The sequence below is a fragment of the Pimephales promelas genome, chromosome 6 (genome assembly GCF_988280905.1).
Source record: "Pimephales promelas chromosome 6, fPimPro1.hap1.1, whole genome shotgun sequence".
NCBI lineage: Eukaryota > Metazoa > Chordata > Actinopteri > Cypriniformes > Leuciscidae > Pimephales > Pimephales promelas.
The window spans coordinates 30,482,633-30,498,500 of NC_142774.1; the positions used below are offsets into that span (position 1 = coordinate 30,482,633).

A 15,868-nucleotide genomic window follows, 5' to 3' on the forward strand; every position below is an offset into this window, starting at 1 on the left:
GGTCCGGTTGCAGTCCACTCTGAAGTCCGAACGAAGTCTTTTGCACTTTACAGCGGTTGAAACTGTTGTCACTGGTGATTCTCGTTTGAACCTTTCTGGATCCGCCATCAAATTGATAAGTTTAATTATATCAAGTGCTGTGAGAAAAGGCTAGAAATCTCCACCTCCAGCATCCTCACACTCAATATAGCCTATTAGCCGAGACTCTTCTTTATGTGTACAGATGTGTGTGTACAGATGTGACGTAATGACACAAAGACATGCTCTAATCTCCCGCGGAAATCCACCAGTACCACTGGAATTAAAAACATCATTACAAGCTTACCGCTTAGAATCGAGCTACGGCAAGCAGATAGTTTTGAACACTGGCTGGTTATGTATTTTCTCAAATATGTATTTTGGATCATTTGTAACACAAAAAGCTACGGACTGCAGCTTTAAGCATTTTAAAAGGCTTTTTTTTCCTTTTTAGAAGTACAAATATTCCATTTAGGCCACAAAGTAGATAAACAACACTCAGTAATTTTAAAGTTTGTGTATTGTACTCACAAAGTCTGCTCAGACTGATGGTTGCTGGGGTTGAATCTGTAGGAAGGCAGCTGTTCGATATCGGCTTTCGTCAACCCTCTAGGCTTCGCTTCTCCGAGCCGCTCGGCAAGGTTTAACAGAGCCTAATCAAACATAAGAACAAATACACATGTAAAATATAATAAAGTATTCTTAAAACGTATTCCTAAAGTGTTTCCTGAGATAATAATAAACTCGCACCTCATAATTCTCAACCTCTCCATCATCTACATCCAGCTCTAAGCTAATGGCGGGACCCACTGCTGTTGGCTGGACTGGAAGAACAGATCTGAACCACCAAAAAAACCAAAGAGACAAACAGTGACATTTTCTACAGCTCATTGTTTCTCTAAAACAACACTCTGGTGTATGTTTTGCATGTGTAACTCACAGGAAGTAGGGCAGCAGACTTGGGTGGTACGGTGGCGGAGGTACGGCCTGCTGAGAGCGGTAGCGTCTGCCTGTGATTCTCCGAGGCATGAAGTGGGGATACGGCTGGAAATAACACAAAACCATTTTAAGATTGTTTAGATTGCATTAGCCACGTTTCCACTGTTGGGCCAAAACAAAGCGACAGTTCGTGCTATAGTGACTGCCCGGTCCGGTCGCATTACCACTGTCAATACCGGACCTTCCACTGGGCCAACAGCCATGCTTTTTTGGCCCGCCGAATACCTCTGTCCAAAGCGGGCCAACTGGGGCTTGAGAAGTGGTTATGAACAAAGGCAGAGTATATGAATTATGAGAGGGTCAACACTGCTGCTCATTTCCCATGCTTTCATTTCAGGCTATCAGCTATTTGCGAGAGAAAAAAAAAAACCCTTCAGATTGCAGATATGTATATATTTTTATATGTGGTGCTAAAGGCCACTTATGCAAACCACTGTCATAATAAATCAAATAAAAAATAATACCACAGACTGCTTGAAGAAATTAGACAAAATACCGTACTTATGCATCCGCAAATGTTATAGATTAGATATGGCCCGGTTAACTCATGTACCTTTGTTCTCGTGAGCTCCCTCTATTGCTCTGGCTGATAGGATAATCATATTGTGAGATAGGAGAGATTACTCAAATTACCTCGGATTGCATAATTTAGTGGAAAATTCTATTTTTTTTTCTAAAGAAATGTGACATAAACATGATATTTTATCAATATTTGTCTAAATGTTTTAGCTTTTGGATTTAAGCATTAATGGAGTTGTCTAATGCATTCAATTGATCACACAAATGGAAGCAGGCGCCACTGAATAAGTAGGAACATGTCTCTTTTTGTGTGCAATAATAATAAATATGGTACAATGATTAATGTGCACTCCTGACAGAAATTAATAAATTTACTGTCCCTGTAACATTTTTGTCATATATCATTGGTTGATGGTGGAGTCTTAAGTCTCCAAGTAAAGACCAAAAGTTTGCTTCCGTCATGCTTAGTTTTCAATCAACTGGTGAAATGGTGACGTTATGTGTTGTTCTAAGGAGTGTTACGGGCAAGTTTTAGGGTAGTGCAGCGGCCCGACAGTGGATACGTAGTTTAATTTGGGCCTCACGGCTCGGGGTCCGAGGCTATTGGCCCCGCACGGCACGTCGTTGTTGTTAGCCCTGGTTCTCACTGGCCTGACAGTGTTAAAGCAGCAATTGATCTGAGGTGATGAAGCTTGAAGATTACTCACCACACCAAAGAGCTCCTGGTGCAGGGGTTCATGGGAGAGGAACTGTAGTGGGGTGGAAGGGGGCAGAGGACTTGGATGGCCAGAGTGAGGATAGTTAAACCCTCCACCTACCGACAGGTGATCCCCCAACAACTCCACCTCATTCTCTATCCTTTGCAGCGGCTATTCACAAAAAAACAAACAAACAGGATTTATTCATTTTTTGATTGTTGTAATGTGAACTGTAAATATTATTACTAGTATTTTAAATACTTTCAATTTTTTTTAGTATAGCAGAACTACAGTAAAAAAAACTAAAGTATACAATTATTAATATGAATATTTAGAAATTTTTTGAAGTCAGTCATTAAAAAAAAGAAGAAATTGACACTTTTATTCAGCAAGGGCCAAGGATGCATTAAAAAGAAAAGAAACACACTTAAGATATTTATAACGTTACAGAAATTTTATATTTTAAATAAATAAATGTTCTTTTGAACTTTCTATATTGATCAAGAGTCCTGAAAAACAAATTATTCCCACAAATTTTTTAGAAAACTGTTTTAAACATTTATAATAATAATAAAAAAAATGTTTCTTGAGCATCAAATCATTGTAATATATTATATTAGAATTATTTCTGAAGGACATTGAAGACTGGAGTAATAATGCTGAAAAGTCAGCTGTCATCACAGGATTAAATTTCATTTTAAAATATATTAAAATAGATATTGCAGCTATTTAAGGTTGTAATAATAATTCACAATATTACTGCAATTGATCAAATGAATGTAGCCTTGGTGTGCATGAGAATTTTTTCAAAAACAAAAAGATGTACAAATCCCACAATTCTGAATGGTAGATTAAATGCATAAAAATATAAATATAAACATTGTGAGGGAATTGCTATTGCATACTCACAGATCGAGACTGTTGTGTCTGGAAGGGTAAGAACTGTCCAGGATTGGGGAGGTGGCCCGGATGATGTGACAGATGCGGAGGATGGAGGAGGAAGGGTGGATCGCTGGAGAGAAGAGAAGGAAATGCGTACGGCACTGGCAAATGCTGCACCGAACATGCCGGCAACATCTGCAGGTCAAACAAACAAGCAGACAAATTATTTCAGGCCATTTAAAATGGAAATTGCACCCTCAGAGATTCAATTAGAAAATGTAACAACTTCCAACCACTAGGAGGCAGCATATCCAAACAAATCAAGTGAACTCAAAAAACACACCCTGATATATACTTACTGGAGGTGGTACGCTACAGATTGGATAGTGTTGCTGTCCACTGAAGACCACAGAACAGGCAGGGACCTGCTGCTGAGAAGAGCATGCTGGGAGATGCTGTCCTGTGCAGAGGGGAGCGGGTAGACCATGGGGCGGCACTGGAGAAACTGTATATGATACCGGCACTGTACCCTGAGGGAGCTAAAAACGCATGCAAAAACAATAGAAATAAATATATACACACAAAGAGTCATTACTTTTGTCAAACATCCCAAATAAGTTTGAATTATAAAATCAACCATCATAAAAATGGCCACTTGAATAATGATATCAGTACCTGCTGAATTCGGGTCCAAGCCACTACTTGTTTCAATTGAGAATCTTAACAGCTGTTTATAAGCACTATTTATTCATATCATACATTTAAGCTAAGCTTTTAAAAACTCTCTGGGCTCACGGTGACCCAGTCGCCAATATTTTAACGATTCATACAAGATGAATGACTGTCTGGTCAGATTTCGGTATGGAGATAAAGGTTATGATCATAATTTTTCGGTAGTACTACAGCATAGCAGGAGTGTTTATTAGCACCGTTTGTTGTTTGCTTTTGACATCTGACATCATTTGGACCTGGAAACTGAGACAAGTGGCGTCAGACGTGAGATTTGAAAAAACAACAAAACATTTCCATGAGATGTGGGGGTACGCATCACAAACACAAAAAGGTTATGATATAGGCAGTGTTGGGGGTAACTCATTACAAGTAACTTGAGTTACGTAATCAGATTACGTTTTCAAGTAACTTTTAAGTAACAAAATATCTGAGTAAGTAACGCAAGTTTTCCCATTTATTGACCGACAGCTCTCGTCCCCACGTTGAGACAAATCGAAGAGCAGAGGCGTTGTGTAAACATGATGTGCATTTACTCATCTCACTTGCACACAAAAAATTATTCAATATTCCTCAATGGATGAAATCAGTGAAGCGCAGAATCAGAATACTATGCAAACCTCCAATAAATTTTTACGCATTTAATCTCACTTTATTGACCAATGTACTTGCTTCTGTTCTGACCTTCGATGATTCAACTGTACCATAAGCAAAAATGAAAAAAAAAAAAAGTTTTTACTGGTAAAGTAAGTCTTAAACTTTTTTCTCCTGCATCCTATTCTTCTGTTATCCAGAATGGCAGCACATCTGAAAGGTTTGCTCAAGCTGCACACTCTACTGTGCAAGTGTGAATATGCATTTCCTTCAGGCTTACCTGTATTATTTCAATTTGGGTGAGGAAGGGTCTTTACATTTTCCCTAAAATATAACTTTTGTTATAAAAAAAGGCCAGCCCAGGTAAAAAAAAAAAAGTAACGCAACACATTACTTTTCAAAAAAAAAAGTAACTAATTAGCGCAATTAGTTACTTTTTAAGGGAGTAACGCAATATTGTAATGCATTACTTTACAAAAGTAACTTTCCCCAACACTGGATATAGGACATCATAGTCTGCTTAATATTCTCAGTTAGAAACCACATTAGGGCACCTCTAAGCCCTCTTATGAAGCACTGAAGCTCCCGGTCCAACCCTCTGACCTGCTCATGGAGGTCCATCACCATGGCGCCCTGCTGCGGCGGGTGCAATAACCGTGGCGAGAGCGTGGGTGGGTGAAAGGCCCGGGGCTCGTCAAGGCCGGGTGGAGGGTGGGATGGTGGCTGGCCGTAGGGATGAAGAGAATGTGGGTGAGGAGGGTGGCGGTAGTTTTCATCCTGCCCCCCACCCGGGGAACCATGAGGGGGATGGTGCCGTGACAGACGCTCTCGTCGGCCACGCTGACGCCGCACTGGAGGACTGCACAGAAAGAGTCACATTTATTTATAATGTCTGCACTGAATGCTTACATAAAAGACCTACAATATTTATTTGTAAATAAAATAAAAACAAACTTTAATTAAATCTAATAAGTTTATATTATAATATGTCCATTGGCTGCACTAAATGTTTATTTAAGCATTTAATAAAACCTATTTATACAAAAAAAATAGCTTTCTTTAACATTCACTAGATGTATAAAAAAAGTATAATAATATTATATTAATATATCCACTGGCTGTATTGAATGCTTATTTATACATTTGATTTTTTTTATACATCTTTTATACCTTTTTTTTATTTACTAGATGTAAAATAAAAACAAACATTCACTAAATGTAATATGTTTATATTATAATATGTCCATTGGCTGCACTAAATGTTTATTTAATTTTAAATAAACATTCAATACAACTAGAGGATATTATGTCCACTGGCTGTATTGAATATTTATTTATGCATTTAATAAAACCTATTTGTACAAAAAATAGCTTTCTTTAACATTCACTAGATGTATAAAAAAACTATTATAGTATAATATTAATATATCCACTGGCTGTATTGAATGCTTATTTATAGATTTGATAATATTTGTACAAAAATAGCATTCTTTAACATTAACTAAATATATAAAAAAAATATTATTATTTTATCCAGTTCTAATAACCAGCTCTAGAATTTATATTGCTCACTGAGGGACTAAAGAAAAGACAAGAATTATGGGCTTTCCCCCCAGAATTAGTCATTTTCCAGCATAGTAATTGATATAATTCAAAATACAGCAATACATTTTGAAACTGCTTTGAAACAACACATTATATAGACAAACTTATATCAGCTTATGTCAATTAGTACTAGCAGTCAACTAACACAACATACCTGCGTCTGTGCCGTGCAGGTGTGTGGCAGCGCTCGGGGTGGTAGTGTGGGTGGGGATAGGGGTGTGGCCTGCGACTGGGCGGAAGCTCCCATGGTCTGATTGGTGGTGAGGGCGTGGAAGGAGGGGCCGAGGTAAACTCCAATACAGACTGCTGGGAAAGACGCTGTCTCTTCGGACTAGGAGAATCCTCCGTCTAAGGGACAGAGCACAGTAAATCACTCATTAACTCCTCTACAATTACAAACCAAATCAAACTGCATCAGTTTTTTGGTGCACTTAAAGGAACAGTACACCCAAAAACGTGTTTAAAATGTCAAGCTAAATTTGAATGTGGAAGTGCTAATGAGCTCTGAAAGCTAAGCTAAAGTGGTTTGTCAGCGAATTTCAGACTGTTCTTCTTAATATAAACCTACTATCTTACATTAGAAGACTTTAAACAGGAGTTGTCAACTACTTTCTGGTACTTTTTGAGCTTGACGGCATTCACTGGATTCAAAACAGCTTAAACATTCTGCAAAATATTTTCTTTTGTGTTTCACAGAAGTCAACCAGACACAGGTTATTTAAAAGGTTATGAATATTTAATGCATAAAAATAAAGTTTTTTTTTTACCTTATACATATGCTAGTTGAGTGTAAAAACAACAACCACAATTAAGATTTCATTTCGAATAATCAGTATAATAAATATTGCTCATTACTGGGCAAAAAAATAATAATACAGCACAAAAAGGAGTGATTTAGTACCACAGGACTTCCCTACAATATTATAATCCATGATTGTGAATTCAAATATTTTTTTGTACATATGGTAGTTGGTTGCCCAATGAGAGCACACGCAGCTTTTGTGCCTGACGGCATTAGTGGCATTTCCTGTCAATGACATCACTCTGTTGCCCAAGGCAGTGTGAGGTCACTTCCCGAAAGTTTGAGGAAACCCATGGCTTGTTGCTCAACAAGAACACTTGCTCAGTCTGTGTTACACAAACTCATTCATCTCCAAGTCATCCGTTTCCTCCAAGACATGGAGAAACGTGCAGCAACACATGAGTCAGTATGTGTAACATGCAGCTTCATCTGACACTCACCTTTTACTGGAAGTCAACACATGTGCTCAAACATGACTAAAGACACACACGCACTTTATGGCCTGATGAGCTTGTCAAAACCTGGGCCAACTCATTTAAAAAAAAAAAGAGTCATTGTTTAACAAGGGGTGAGATCAGAAAAGGGACGACTGACTTTCTAAAAGCACTTTCGGGTGACTAACAAGTTACTCAGACAAACCCACACACGTCTCTGTAAGGATTTTAAGTTGCAAACTAGAGGGAAGTCTTAAGATCACAAGTGCAACTTCGGCGAGAACCACACCACATGGTACACACGCAAATAATTGGACATTATACACACAGAGAGACAGAGAGACAGTCGTTGTGGGTGGTGAGCTCACAAAACAGGGTTAAGCCAAGTGTGGAGATACAGAGAGCAGCCGTTGACACCGGGAAAGGTTTTTTTTTTGTGTGTGCGTGTATGTGAGTGAGACATCAGTAACAGGAAACAGCTGGGGAGCAGGCTAGACTTATCTGCATATGGATTTGAGTCGGGTTTATTTGAATGTCTCTTGAAACAGATACACCATATTCCTCCTCGTCTCATTTTCCATGAGGTAAAAATGTCACTTCGATGTGCTTAGACTTCCAGCAGACACTTCTTTACATCTCTCTGTGCGAGAGGCGAGACCTTGCAAAGCAACGTGAGTCGGCTGCCAAATCCCATTCAAAACAATGATATCAACCTACAATATGCAGTGTATACTCTCTTACACACGTTTAAAATTATCTTCTGCAACTTGTTTCCGCATCTTATTCTTTTTTTTTTAGCAAAATATTAAGCAGCACAACTGTTTCAACTTTGATAACACGATATGTTTCGTTGAGTAACAAATCATCATATTAGAATGATTTCTGAAGGATCATGCGACACTGAAGACTGGAGTAATGCTGTGTCAAAAATATATTAAATTTGAAACATCTCAATGTTACTGTTCTTGATGTATTTTTGATCTAATAAATGCAGCCTCTAAAATCTTACAGACCACAAACCTCTGACTGCTAGTGAATAAATCAAGGTTTTATAAGAAGAAATAATCAAAGTTTGATTTATGAATAAATTAGACAACTTTTTTCATCATTTACTGATAAATGAGAGTCTGGGTGTTTTGTGTGTTAGTGTTGATTTTTAACCTCACAAATTATACTTTAACTTTGTTGGCTTAGGCTAATTATTTTATATTATCTACTAAAAATTAATAACCATTGAATAATGAAAAACAAACATATATATTCACAACACATTACTAGATTCGGTCGGTACTACACTAAGGCCGTGTGTCCACCAAAGCGTTTTTTGCCAGCTGAAAACGCAGCGTTTTTTTCCGTTGGGTCGTTTCGTTGCTACGATACAGAATATCCGCAGCAGTTTGAATTTTGTGACAGTTGGTCGGTGTGGAATTAGTCCCGCCCCTCCTCCACTGTGATTGGACGGCTGGGTAAAAAGTGACAGTGATGAGCGCTGCGTTTTATCCAAAGTTGAACATTTTTCAACTCCCAGCGACCAGTAAAAACGCTGGGCGCTTCAGCGTGAAAAAAACTAAAAAAAAAAAATAAAAACGCTCAGCGCCTCGTTACGCTCATGGCGTTTAAAAAACGTGGCGCTCCCATTGAAAACATACGCCAGGCCCGTGGAAAAACGCTTTGGTGGGCACACGGCCTAAGGACGATCAAATCACTTAAAACAAAACATCAACCAAAAAAACAAACAAAAAAAACACCAAGGCAAAAATCCTACTGTTCTGAATTCTTCATGGGAAATTCATTTTATATACACACACAGTGATTTACTAGAACAGGGTCTTGGAAAGATGAAGATGTCATTTTCAGCACAGCTATGGAAGTTAACAGCCTTGTTCTAAAATTGGATATTAAAACTACAAGCATGTTGAAATGCCTCTCTTGTTCTGACGGCCATATGGTCACACTGTCGGCCTGTTTGACAACTTTATAATGAACATTCTGGATCTTTCCACTGTGGTCTGACTACACTTGAAAAGACCAAGAAACATTCGCAAACAATTACACAGCTGGCCGTTGCTTTTATGAAAGTGTGATTCGTGGACTTGAGGATGTAAAATGGTCCTTCTGACAAAACAATATTGTACCACCATGTTACTATTTTTCATAGTTAATACATTCAGTTTATTTCACACTTTTTGAGTTCAGACAAAGGAAAGAGTCCAGAGACTGAGCTCTGACTAGTTTCCCCTCAGTCCTACGGTTTCTTCCTCGGAGTCATGAGAGGAGGGCAGGGGAGAGGAAGGTGAAGGGAAGGATGAGAAACTGAGGCTGGAGGGGGAGAGTGGATGGATGGGAGGACAGGAGTGATGCCTCAGGGGGTAGCACGGTGGGGCTCAGAGGGGGAAGTGCACCACTGAAAATGATGAACTATGAACAGTTCCTGGAACACAGCCTCAGGACATTTAAACACAACCATCCGAAAACAGTAACTGTGCACACACGCACACACCAGTCCCTTAAACCAATCCTTTAAAATGTCAAATATTAGGTGTATATTTTATTAATTGTATAATACAAAAACCGGGGAACATTTTAACATATGGAAGAGGGAACATTAAATACATTAATAAATATCTAAATGAGGAATATCTACATTTGTACTGTTTAAACAATAATAAATAATATTACATAATTATAATTATATTACATAACATAATTATTATATATTCTGATATTTAATTAATATTGCATTATATTTGCAACATCATTTGTAATTACTGTATAGACTAACCAAAACATTATCATTATTATATTTAGTATTAAATGTTTATGATATCATTATTATATGAACTTAGAATAATTAATAGTCATTTAACTACTGTAGACTAATATTCTATTATACACATGTAATATTACATTATAAATGACAATTAGTTATTTATTACTTAATTAGTTATACAAGTATATAAACGCGCATCTGTGAGAGAGATGATATATATATATATATATATACATACACACACACACACACACACACACACACACAAACATACATAAACACACACATATATATATATATATATATATATATATATATAAATCATCTCTCTCACAGATACGCGTGTATATACTTGTATAACTAATTAAGTAATAAATAACTAATTGTCATTTATTATATTTGTATATATATATATATATATATATATATATATATATATATATATATATATATATATTAGGGGTGCAACGGTACAGATAGCCCACGGTACGGTCTGTACCTCGGTTTTTGGGCCACGGTCTCGGTTCGGTTTCGGTACATGTTTTGTGCAGAAAGAGACTGCTATTTCATCCCAAAAATATGTTTTATTTTTCTTATGAGCATAAACAGAATGTCACAGTAGGAAGAACATCAATGTGTATGGAATAAATTAACACTCTAGTCTGTACTGAACAACACTAAGCAATACAACCTCTTCAACTACCACTTATGATATACAAAATGTAAACGAGCACACTTTAAAATATTCAAGTGGATCCCAATTCCAAACCTTGATAACTGGTAAATGAAGTGATCAATGTGAAAGAAAAAGTGCACTTTTACCTTTAACATAAATTAGCTTGTGGTTTGAATAAAAAGAGTAGAGCAAAATAATATAATAAAAAAAATACTGCATTCAGGATACAAAGTGCAATGTTACTAATCCACTTTTGAGAGATTCTTGTGCAAAAAAATACTGCAGTCAAACATTTGACTGGGTTTGCGTTATGCATCCACTATGTGCTGGGAATGTAGAGAGTAGGCTACGGAGCCGGAGGTGAGGCGTTTATTTAGTAAGCGTGAGCGCGCTGGGGCGGGCACGTAACTTACATTCGCAGCCTGACTCATGAGTATTCAATGTGCGGCGGCTAACTAACAACAGTTGGCGGTTTTGAATGAGACGACCCGTGTGAACGGGGAGCGCTTTATGAACATCTATGACGCGCGAGCAGCGCCGGTCTGTTCGTGTGTCTGTTAGAGTGAGCGCTCGTGAGCGACACACACATAACCTGATTTATACGAGGTTAAACTGGCCGTGTGACAAAGCGGGCATAAGCTGGACACGAGCGCGAGTTCGCGGGCGAATTTAATAACACTGAGCGTTGTTAACTAATTGATCCATATATAGTAAGGCGCTCCGGAATATAAGGCACACTGTTGTTTTTTGAGAAGATTTTTTTTTTTTTTTTTTTTTTTTATTGAATCTTATATCAAACATACAACAAGGCACATCACAACCGTCTTCAGATAATCTTACAACATGAATTGAACATGGAGTACAACATTGTAAAATAAAAAAAAATAAAAAAAAATAAAAAAAATAAAAAATAAATAAAAAAAAAACCAAGAGACTCAGCAGTAGACACTAGGAAATAAGTTTGCATAAGTATTCATGAAAAATTAGGGCTTTTTTTGTTTTACAGTATTTCAGGGATTGTTTATACAGAATTATATCATTTAGAAAGGCATTAAAAACAGGGGATGTTTTAAGAAATCGACATTTATGTATGAAATATTTGGCCATTAAAATCAGATTATTCACTCCAAACTCAGTTTTTCTGTTCTCAATTTTTTGAGAAGATTAAAGGCTTTTAAGTGCGCCTTTTATAGTGCGGAAAATACGGTTAAAGGATCAGCACGAACTCTATGGCAGAACCGAAGTCCCGCGGGACACGAGGTTAGATTGTCCCGTGCAGGGCTGACCGAACGGTCCGGGATTTTACCGTGTACCGTTGCATCCCTAATATATATATATATATATATATATTAATTCATTTGCATTTTTTCAAATTCATCAAATGTCCCTAAAGGCTGGTTGTCAAATTTCTCCTCAATTTACAGCAAGTAAACACACCTAAATAAATACGCAAATTACAAGGCATTCACTGAAAAACTAAAGAAGCACAAATGCAGGTAAAGTCACAGGATCACACGAGCACATCAGGACAAAGCTAAACAGCAACCAAGATGCGCGGCGCAAACACACAGAGACAGACACATCCATTTAACCCAGTCAGACAGGTCCATTAGAATGAAACATTAATGGGGCCTTACATCCGAGTTTGGGGGAGGCGGGTGGGTGTGGGGTTTGGAGAACAAAAATTTTAACATGCGTGTGTGTACTTAACATGTTAGGAGAAGATTAGCAAAAACTTTTAACATACTCGGTCGGTGGTCTCACATTTTGACCTGATTCATTGTATAGCATAAAATGGAGCATAAAACAGTCCTTAGTGCCACACGATTATGAGCGAGCTCAACATCCTGCTTAAAAACCATAGCTCCAGGACCCGCCATCACATGCTCAACAAATACCAAGCCCTCTCTGCCTGGGGGGGGGGGGGTGCACTACAGCGTATAACCGCTGCTATTGTGAAGGGGCTTGGCAAAGTGCTGAACAACCAGCAATATATCCCTGCGATCTGAGGGCAGTCAGCACTGCTGTGGGTAACTAGAGCTGAGAATCATAAGGGATTTACAGATTCTGGTTCTGATACAATTTCAGTTTAACAATTCTATGTTTGAGGACCATTTAAGTAAAAACGGCTTACAAGCCATCTAACTCAACTACGCCAGTAAAAATTTACATATGATTGCACAAATAGCACTGAATGATTTGGAAATAATGATTTTGACTTGTGATTTGAAACACCAAGTTGAAAAACTCCAGGGCTGTGTCCAAAAGCTTAGGAAGCTGGCTTGTTGCATTATCAGGCAGTTGCATTATCAGGCAGTGACTTAGCAGGCAGCATTTGCATTTACATAAAGGTACCTAACAAACCTGATTTCAGACATGCTTCTATGGCAGAGTAACAGTTTAATGATCAACCTTAAAGTGCGATTGTTGTAATAACGAAGCAAACATTTAATTATTATAATAGTAATTTCATGCTAAAAAGTGGAAAACGGTCAAAAACGTACCGTAACGTTCAGACGCCATCCTTATTTTTTATGCTCAATTTGCACAGAATTGGATATCGAATATTATTTGAATATTAAATAAAATAAGGAACGGAATTCGAATAGTATTATAGAGGAAGATCGACAGCCCTATTCCATACATTTCCAATGGAGGACAAAAAGCTCTCAGACTAAACCTAAAATATCTTAGTCTGTGTTCCGAAGATGAACGGAGGTCTTACGGGCTTGGGACGACATGAGGGTGACACCCTTTAAGTGCCACACTTCATAAAGTTGCTGTAGTCCAATAGACCAACAACTAGTGCAAATCGAGTGAATTATGCATTTTTCCACTACTTGATGGGAACAATTTAGATATTTTTGAAGCTGTTTCTTAAAATACACAAAATAGAAAAAAATAAAAAGTATGGGGAAAAAATGTGTTCAAATAAAGTTAAATAAAATTCACGTGAAGAGTCCCTTCACAAGTTGGCACTTCAGTCTTAAGGTACTGATGTGTCCCTACTACCTAGAGGTTTTACCCAAAGTGATGAACAGTACACTTACTGTGCGTTCACACCGGACACGAATATCACGTCAAATTCGGGTCTAGTTTGACGCTTGACCACTATGTGTTAATTCGTGCGTCAATAGTGAAACTGACGCGCCTAAAAACATAAGTTTGAAGCGAAATTTACGCGCGTCAGAATCGAAACCCGTTGGGGGCCCTCTTTTTTATGTCGATCGAGCATTCATTGAGAGAGTCACCGCTCCGTATTTACTCTGGAGAGCAGAACAGCAACATGGGGATCATTATCGCCGTATTTGTGTCCACTGGACCCTTCAGAGGCGAACCAGTTGGAGAGTTTCACCATTTGCTCACTCCAGGAGCTGTGCTGGATGACGGCCGCTGCCAGCGGTACTTCCGCCTGTCCTGCGCCCAGTTTAATGACCTGTTGTCCCGCATCGGAGCGAGAATCACCCTCGCCCTTATCCATCTAATCTGTCATTTGTTTTGATGATAATTAGAGCCAGCCTCCAAAAGTTATCAGAGATGTATAGTAACGAAGTAGAACTACTTAAGTACTGTACTTAAGTACTAAAATGCTGTATCTGTACTCTACTAGAGTATTGTTTTTTTCTCATACTTCTACTTTTACTTCAGTAGATATTTTCGATGAATTTAATACTTTTACTTCGATATTTTTTCAATGTTCTGCTAGTTACTCGTTACAATTATAAAAAAATGTACGAATCATTCGTTGCAAGTTGGCTTTCATGCTGCCTAAATCACACACCAGTTTTATAGGGTAATGGTATTGATTGACACACAAATTGACACACAGTTTTATAGGGTAATGGTATTGATTGATTGACACCGTGCGTTTTACACCGAGGAAACTAAAGCGCTAAAACAAGCTGTCAGATATTTTCGCGCCACTCCCGGTTGCTAAGCAACGCGCATGAGTTTGACAGCTGCCTGTCGAAGTCACTCAGTCGTTTTTTAGGATTGTATAATCTTGTAAAAGAAATGGACAAATACAAACAGTGTGTGTGGACAATGCACAGTAAAAGTGTACAGCATGTGCGCAGCTTTCATAATACGATACATACATTTAATTAACTTTTTTTTTCAATTCTGCAATTTGCGCCACATCCAGCAGATGGCATCCCGGGCGGACGCCTGTGTTGCCTCTCGGCAAAGCCGACCCTGCTTATAACCATTCAAAATTTCTAAGGATTGATAGAATAATTTGTCGGATATACTGTCAGTATAATATATGTACATGTACAGGGATGGGTCACAACGGAAAGCTGACTAAAATAAATTAACAAATTATTTAAATAAAATACAAATAATTATACTAATAATAAAAACAAAAATAACAATTTCATTTAAAGGGATACTCCACTTTTTTTGGAAATTAGGGATACTCCATTTTTTTTTTGGCTCATTTTACAACTCCCCCAGAGTTAAACAGTTGAGTTTCACCATTTTCAAATGCATTCAGCCGATTTTCTGATATTTAGAAGAACATCAGTAACCAGACAGTTTCTGGTCTCATTGACTTCCATAGTAGGCAAAAAAAATATATACTATGGTAGTCAATTAGACCAGAAACTGTCTGGTTACTGATGTTCTTCTAAATATCAGAAAATTGGCTGAATGGATTCAAAAATGGTAAAACTCAACAGTTTAACTCTGGGTGAGTTGTAAAATAAGCCTGTTTCCAAAAAAGTGGATTACCCCTTTAAGGTTAATAGTCAACTGTCACTGTGCCAGTGTGACCAATCCCTACCCATTAACAATACTAGTAAAAAAAAAATGCTGTATTGTTTCAACCCATGCTAGGGTCAAATTTAGACAAACCCAACCACAGGGTTTAAAAAAAAAAAAAAAAATGGTTGGGTTTGTCCATATTTGACCCGCACATGGGTTGAAACCAGACATTTTTTTAGAGCATAGAATGAACATATGCTCTCAAATAACAAATGCATCTAAAAGGGAAATATGAAAGGTCTAAACTGCACTACTTTGCTAGGCACCGACATTACGAGATGCCGTATTTTCCAACCTCCCGAAACAATCAGCAGGAGATTCCACATTCTCACATGCCTAACCGAAACACTGCTTTGATGTGAGAATCCACAATGTGCT

The 15,868-nt window shown here is 37.8% G+C and overlaps 1 protein-coding gene across 3 annotated transcripts in view; it reads right to left on the reverse strand.

Annotated features, from left to right (window-relative positions):
- rnf38 (ring finger protein 38) overlaps positions 1-15,868 on the reverse strand; it is a 39,438-nt gene that overhangs the window by 4,039 nt on the left and 19,531 nt on the right. For 2 of the 3 annotated variants that reach the window (XM_089132378.1, XM_089132379.1), the window contains exons 4-11: positions 6,199-6,392; positions 5,043-5,298; positions 3,476-3,655; positions 3,144-3,311; positions 2,244-2,405; positions 956-1,062; positions 769-862; positions 550-671 (exon numbers count right to left, since the gene is read on the reverse strand). In XM_089132378.1, coding sequence (XP_088988504.1) covers positions 550-671; positions 769-862; positions 956-1,062; positions 2,244-2,405; positions 3,144-3,311; positions 3,476-3,655; positions 5,043-5,298; positions 6,199-6,392 — 1,283 coding nt within the window. The remainder of the gene's footprint in view (positions 1-549; positions 672-768; positions 863-955; positions 1,063-2,243; positions 2,406-3,143; positions 3,312-3,475; positions 3,656-5,042; positions 5,299-6,198; positions 6,393-15,868) is intronic. The other variant, XM_039691823.2, reaches the window with a different exon arrangement.